The sequence below is a fragment of the Helianthus annuus genome, chromosome 14 (assembly GCF_002127325.2).
Source record: "Helianthus annuus cultivar XRQ/B chromosome 14, HanXRQr2.0-SUNRISE, whole genome shotgun sequence".
NCBI classification, from domain to species: domain Eukaryota; kingdom Viridiplantae; phylum Streptophyta; class Magnoliopsida; order Asterales; family Asteraceae; genus Helianthus; species Helianthus annuus.
Genome location: NC_035446.2, coordinates 155,328,268 through 155,336,198, shown reverse-complemented (window position 1 = coordinate 155,336,198; position 7,931 = coordinate 155,328,268). Strand labels below are relative to the sequence as shown.

The 7,931-nt window shown below is 41.2% G+C and overlaps 1 protein-coding gene across 1 annotated transcript; it reads right to left on the bottom strand.

Moving 5' to 3' along the window:
* Positions 1–1,563: 1,563 nt before the first annotated feature.
* Positions 1,564–3,420, bottom strand: LOC110907644. The gene has a single exon (XM_022152593.1). It carries the CDS (start codon positions 3,418–3,420, stop codon positions 1,564–1,566), a length of 1,857 nt encoding a protein of 618 aa, XP_022008285.1.
* Positions 3,421–7,931: the final 4,511 nt, after the last annotated feature.

Below are 7,931 nucleotides of genomic sequence, written 5' to 3'. Positions count from 1 at the left end.
CCTTGTTGATGGCCCCAACCAGACTGATAGGGCGATACTCACCAAGGTTCGAAGGGTCGCGGACTTTCGGAATCAAAGTTATGAAGGCCGAAGCACATCCACGACTAACCGATCTGTTTGAATGAAATTCATCCAAGACCTGTTTGAAATCATCCTCGAAAATGTCCCAAAAATGTTTAAGAAAGAAGAAGTTAAAACCGTCCGGACCCGGGGCCCGATTGCTACCACAATCCCAAACCGCTAGTTTAATCTCCTCCTTTGAGAAGACCGCCGTCAAACTATCAGCATCAACCTGTGACAAGGTTTTGAGATTATCCAGATAAACCGACGGACGAACAGCCAATTCTTCCTTAAAACGACCTCGAAAAAACTCGAACACATGCTTTTTGATCTTAGTAGGCTTCGAACACCAAGAACCGTCAATCGATAAACCATGAATGGCGTTTTTCGCTTTCCTACAGTTTATCATAGAGTGGAAAAAGGAAGAGTTTTCATCCCCGTCTTTGGCCCATTTAACCCTTGATCGCTGTCTCAAGTCCTTGGTCTTATTAAACTCGATTTCCTTAATAAGTCTCGCGTTTTCCGACAGAACCCACTCCTCCTCCTCGTCTAGATCCCTTTCTTCCAAAATAACCTCCAACTCTTCAATCTCCGATCTCGCCAACGATTCCTTCTCGCCTTCTTTTTTAACCATCTCATTCCTCCAAATCTTAATACGGGCTCTAAGGAATTCAAGCTTCTTAAGTAATGACAAGTCCGCAGGACCGTCCGAGGAAAAGGACAAAGCTGCCTCACGAACCGTTTCCTCAAAACCCTCCCGACCAACCCACGAATTAAAAATTCTAAATGGCTTCGGGCCAAAATTGGTTTCTTTAGTGATCAAAACAATAGGGCTATGATCGGATAAATACCTCGGAAGAGCTCTGAAACACGCACTCGGCCATAGACTAAAAAATTCCGGGCAAACAAGCATCCGGTCAATCTTACTCCCTTTTCTACCATTATCCGCCCATCTAGTAAATTTACGGTCCCTCATATCATACTCCATTAAGCCGGCCTCAAAAATAAATGAATTAAAATTAACCGCACACAAAGAGTTGAATCGGGTCTTCAACCTCTCATCCTGAGATCTAACCGCGTTGAAATCTCCAAGGAGAATCCACATACCCGTAGAGTTTTCAATGACTTCACGAAGCCGATCCCAAAGAATACGCTTAGCTTGAATATCTTGAGGGGCATAAACATTAGCTATGTTAATACGACGACCCGAACCTTTAATCTTACCTCTAGAAATAATGAAATTCCTATCCTTGATAGAGTCACTATGATCAAAAACATTGGTATCCCACAAGCTAATTAAGCCGCCCGATAAACCAGAAGATTCAACCCACTCCGACCCAACGTCCTTTCCACCCCAAAGCCTAACAGAGAGTTTATCATCCATATACCTACACTTAGTTTCCTGAATAGCCGCAAAATTAATCCCAAACTTAATCTTCATCCCTTTAAACCATCTAAATTTATCATCCCCTCCCAATCCTCTCATATTTAACGAGAAAAAATTCATACCGACACCTCATTAATACCTTTGCCCAGAATAACGTTCCTAACCAGGTTCTCGCAGTTGCCCAGCTCCATACCTACCAAAACACCCGTATTAATGGTAGCTCTAACCTGCTGATCAATGGAATCATCAACCGCCACACCTCCAACAGCCGACCCAGAGACCCCGGCCTCATCCGACCCAGCGACCCCGGCCCCACCATGATCAACCTCCGGCAGCGACGATGGATTTACGAGAGACTCCTTTCGAATTTCCCCAATAGGGACCCCGTCTGAGTTGAGAGAAATATTTAGATTGACACTAGGCACACACGAGGAAGAAGGAAGGGGATCCGGAGAATTAACCGAAGGATTACTCATCTGGGCCAAGATCCGGTCAATAGAAAATGGGTCACTTACTACATCAAGTTGGGCCCTATTTCTTTTGGTGGGCCTTCCTCTCTCACAAGACTCTGAATTGATATACGGACTATCCATGAAGGACCCGGATAGATTTTTGGCCCCACCTTTACGGCACCGCTTTGACTTCTTACCCGCTTTAAAGAACATCACACCTTTATTCCCATCCCCATGCACGTTAGAACAATCCCCATAATTATCCCCCTTAAAAGACTCCCAATTAAATTGGACTTTAGAAGACAGATTATTATTCCCTCCACCATTGGATGGATCACCAACACATGCGCCGCCTTTTGCCGATCCAGATTCCTCTCCGGCCTCTTCGTCTTCCCTAAAAATTCCCCCACCCACCTCAGGTTCCGGTACCTTAACCACCGGAGAAGATGCCATAGATGACGACATCGCCGAGCTACCTTCCGCCATACGTCCCAAACAGTCAGGGATCCACACATCGAGTTCTTCCTCTACCATGATCCTGTAATTTCTCTCCTTCCATTTCAATGTAACCACATCTTTGATTCTATCAACAACTCCAGACAAGACCCCAATCCTAACAAAAGATAAGTCATTAGCAGTGCCAAAATCTTTCTGGACATGCAAAATCTTCCCGAAGGGTTCCCCCACCAACTTGATAATATCCCGATCAAGTAAATGCAACGGAAGCCCGATAACCCTAAGCCAAGCTACCTTCTCAAAGGGTAACGACTGACCTTCCCAAACCGAAAGTTTCGAGAACCAAGGCCCCCATAAATCCTTAGATTCCAAAAACAGACGAGAGGCAGGCTCCTCCCTAAACGAGATAAGAACTGATAAGCCCCCTAAATACTGGATTTTCCCATATGAAACTTTGGCAATATGGAGAAGTCGGTCAAGATCGACCAACGTCTCCAGGTCCACCGCCCTTCCAACCACTGCAACCCCCTTAAGATCCTGCATGGCGTCAGTCCGATCGGGAGCCACAACCTGTTTGCCGGAGTCCTGAGGAACCCCAATAAGCGGACCTTCTTCCTTCTGTTTCCCTTTACCCAGAACGTCTCTGTAAGAACGAAAGTCTCTGAAATTGGACGCCCTACCGTTACCATCTGGATAAAAGCAGCTGGATTTACCATCATTCCTGCCACGCATCTGATTAACCCTTGAGTTACCACCCCCATGAAATCCATTACCACTTCCATTCTCCAGGGCAAACCTTGCAATATTGACTCTCAACTTACAACCCCCCAAACTCACTCCCCTCAACAGCTTAAGCAGATCAGTTTTATCCTTAACATCTTTGAATGAAGCGAAACCAAACCTACAACCTTGTTTATCCCTTTTTTTAGCCACATACGTATCGGAAATTTCACCACACCCGGCTATACCACACTTTAACTCCCAAGGGGTGCATCCTTCAGGCAAGTTGGATATGAAGAACTTCGTGATACTCCTAGACCCATCGAATCTGGGGTCACCGTCCATCAGAAACCCCACGGGAATATGAAAGGTTAATCGGATTCGTTAAGATCTAACTGAACTGTAAACACAGCCGTGACCTAGGACAGACCGACTAAGCAATCGACTCCCGGAGGATGATCAAATGGACACCACAAGAAGAAAAACCAAACGAAAATCCGAAAGCAGTACAACCCACAATAGCGCTAACTATGCTCGTTACATACGAGGACGGAGGAAACGTATGATGACAGGATAGTTACACACCACCAGGGAAAACACTGCCGGAAAAATAACAACGGGGGGGGGGGGGGGGGTAGAGAGAGGGTTTTTTTAGTCTACGATATCGTTGAGATTTAAGCGTCTCATTATCCATCTTTTTATAATTATACAATATAAGTCTACGATATATATTGTATAATTATAAAAAGATGGATAATGAGACGCTTAAATCTCAACGATAGTCAATAGTGGACAATTAAAAGTCTCAACCAAGTTGTGATTTTCATGAGTGTGCGTTGTCCTTGTTTTTTGTTATTATTACTTTTTGTGTAAAGCATAGTCCTTGTTTTTTTTAGAGTGAATTGCAAGAAAGAATTGTGCTTTATCTTTATTCCTCTTTGCAGGCGGTGTCTTTTATGTTTAAAATTGACGAGTTTTGTTCTTTATGTTTAAAAATTAAGCACGTTTTACCCTTTGTGTCTAACCCAGTTAGTTTTTTTCGTTAAATCTTGTCATGTGCCTTGCACATGAGGGCAATTTTGTCATTTTATCTCTTAGGGACTAATTATATAAATAAGTAACCATTTTATTAAAAAAAAAAACACTTTAAAAGAAAGATTAAAAAAAAAATCTCCCTCTTTCCCTCCTCTATACTCCATCTCCATCCCTCTGTATTTCATTCAAACAGACACCACCACAACCTCCTTCATCACCACCACAACCTCCTTCCATCATCGCCACCACTACCACCACAACCTCCTTCCACCACCGCCACTACCACCACAGCCTCCTTCCACCACCGCCACCTGTTTCCACCATAACCACCAACCCACCAAAATTTGCAGATTCAATACAAAACCCCAAAATTTTTCAGATTCAACTCAATTCAACAAAAATCCCCTAAAACTAGGTGTGCTGAAGTAAGTTAAAAGACTCAATTGCCAATATCATCTATAACAAACACTTGTACAACTTTAATGCTTTACATAAGTTTAGGATATAAGTGTGGCTTGTACAGGTCTTATGTGTAAAGGTTTTGTTGATATGAAATTTGTTAAAATTGATTGTTTGGTGTAGTAATCGAACTGTTTCAGAATAAGCATCCATATGGAATTTTTTTTTTGGTGAGTGCAGCACAGATCTCAAGATAAAGCTCGATAAATGTTTCTGATAGGTGGGGCAGTGGTGTGCGGCAGTTGGTGGTTGATGGAGGCGGTTGTTGGTGGTGGTGGTGGAGAGGGTAGAGTGAGATGTAAAGAAAGGAGATAGATAGAGATGTTCAGAGATGATAGAAATATTATATATACATCATTAAAACATTTTTATTTTTGTTTTTTTACTAAAACATTTTTATTTAAATGGGTAAAAAGACTAAAATACCCTTTTGTGATCTGATTTAACGAAAAAAACTAACTGGGTTAAGCTCAAAGGGTAAAACGTGCTTGATTTTTAAACATAAAGGACAAAACTCGACAATTTTAAAGATAAAGGACACCGTCTGCAAAGAGGCATAAAGATAAAGGACAATTCTTGCAATTCACTCTTTTTGTTATTATTACTTTGTGTAAAGTATAATTTTTATAACTCATAACCTTTTTTTGAAAAGCCATGTTTTAAACCTCTTCTACACGTGTTGATTTATATTTTCGGTAAGATGTTCGTAAACCATTAAAACTTTGAACAACCCAAATTGAAGCATATCAGGTCTTTGGGTATACTTTAACCTAACTTAACTCCACCTAAGTGACACATCAACTTTTTTTTCCTCATTATACATCATTAAAACATTTTTATTTTTGTTTTTTTACTAAAACATTTTTATTTAAATGGGTAAAAAGACTAAAATACCCTTTTGTGATCTGATTTAACGAAAAAAACTAACTGGGTTAAGCCCAAAGGTAAAACGTGCTTGATTTTTAAACATAAAGGACAAAACTCGACAATTTTAAAGATAAAGGACACCGTCTGCAAAGAGGCATAAAGATAAAGGACAATTCTTGCAATTCACTCTTTTTGTTATTATTACTTTGTGTAAAGTATAATTTTTATAACTCATAACCTTTTTTTGAAAAGCCATGTTTTAAACCTCTTCTACACGTGTTGATTTATATTTTCGGTAAGATGTTCGTAAACCATTAAAACTTTGAACAGCCCAAATTGAAGCATATCAGGTCTTTGGGTATACTTTAACCTAACTTAACTCCACCTAAGTGACACATCAACTTTTTTTTCCTCATTTCACTTTGTCTCACTCTAAGGAAGTGGTTTAACATGTTAAAATGTTGTTGAAAGCAGAGATTTAACCGAAGCGGAACAATGGGTTTACGAGGAAGCGAAGGTAAGGATTAATGAAATAGAGGAGGCGAATTCAAAAGATCTTCGTCAAAAGTCGCGGGTTCGATGGGCTAAAGACGGAGACGAGAATACTAGTTTTTTCCAGAGGATTGTTAATAAGCGGAGAGTGTCTAATAACATTCCGGGTTTGATGATTAACGGTAGCTGGGTGACTAAACCGACTTTGATAAAGAAAGAGGTATTCGGTTTTTTTCGGAAGAAGTTTGTTGAAGATATGGCGGTTCGTCCGGTGTTGAATTGCTATGGTCTAAAGGAGCTGCCCGAGGAATCTGGTGACTTGCTAGTTCGGCCGTTTTTAGAAGCTGAAATTAAAGCGGCGGTGTTCGAATGTGGTAGTGATAAAAGCCCGGGTCCGGATGGTTTCAATTTTCGGTTTTTGGTTTTTGAAGAAATATTGGCCGATGTTTGATGCTGATTTTGTGAAGATTTTGGAACAATTTGCAGTTTCGGGGCATATCAGTAAGGGAGTCGGATCGTCTTTTATAACTCTAATTCCTAAAGTTAGTGGCCCGGTCGAACTTGGGGAATATCGTCCTATTAATCTTATTGGGGTGGTGAGTAAGGTGATTTCTAAGGTTCTCGCTAATAGGCTAAAGTTAGTTATGGGAGAAATAACACATGAGACGCAATCGGCTTTTCTTACAGGGAGATATATTCTTGATGGGCCATTAATCTTGAGTGAAGTTTTAGCATGGGCGAAGCGTGTGAAAAAAAAATTATTTTTGTTTAAAATAGATTTCGAAAAGGCGTATGATAATGTCCATTGGGAGTTTTTAATTTCGGTGATGCGCCAAATGAAATTCCCCGAAGTTTGGTGTAGATGGGTTTACGGTGTGCTAGCTTCGGCTCGTTCTTCGGTGTTGGTAAATGGTTCTCCGACCTTCGAGTTCAGTTGCGGTAAAGGTCTGTGACAAGGAGATCCGGTTTCCCCTTTTTGTTTGTTATAGTTATGGAAGCCTTTTCGGGTATTCTTTGGAAAGCTTGTGACATAGGTGCTTTTGACGGGGTTAGGCTGCCGAACGGTGGTCCTATTTTGTCCCATTTATTATACGCGGATGACGCGATAGTTATGGGGGATTGGTCTCATTTTAGTTTTAAGGCTCTTAGACGAATGCTTCGGATTTTTCATATGTGCTCGGGCTTACGAATTAATATTCAGAAGTCGAATCTTTTTGGAATAGGCACGAATGAAGCCGAAGTCATTGCAGAGGCGAGTAGGTTGCGTTGTAGGTCGGGTACTATTCCTTTCAAATACTTGGGTATTCAAGTAGGGGCGAAGATGAGTCGAATCAATAATTGGGACTCGGTTGTTAACGTGTTCAATACTCGGTTGTCGAGATGGAAGGCGAACGTTTTATCAATGGGTGGAAGAGTTGTTCTAATAAAGTCCGTTTTAGAGAGCCTTCCTACATATTATTTTTCGTTATATAAAGCTCTGATTGCAGTTGTGAACAAGCTTGAAGGTATTGTTAAGCGTTTTCTTTGGGGAGGAAATGATGAGGTTCATAAGATGCACTAGGTCGCATGGGATAAAGTTACAAAGCCGAAAAGCGAAGGAGGATTGGGGCTAAACAAGCTTGAGGTGAGTAACAAAGCATTATTGCTTAAATGGTTATGGAGGTATCGTGTTGAAAGTGAGGCGTTATGGCGTAAAGTTATTGACTCGATTCACATGTCCGGTAGACGATGGAATGAGTTTCCTTCTAATAAAGCGATATCTAGCACGTGGACGAGAATTGTTACAGTGGGGTATCGAACTAAAGTTCAAGGTGTTAGTTTTGTGAATATGATTCGGGGTGTGGTCGGTGAGCGGAAGCGGATTAAATTTTGGATTGATTCATGGGTTACTAGTGAACCTCTTAAAGTTTTATTTCCAAACTTATTTCGGCTCGAGAAAGATAAATGGTGCACGGTTTCAGAAAGGCTTGGAACTCAAGAGGGGGGTCGAGTAGTTAGTTGGG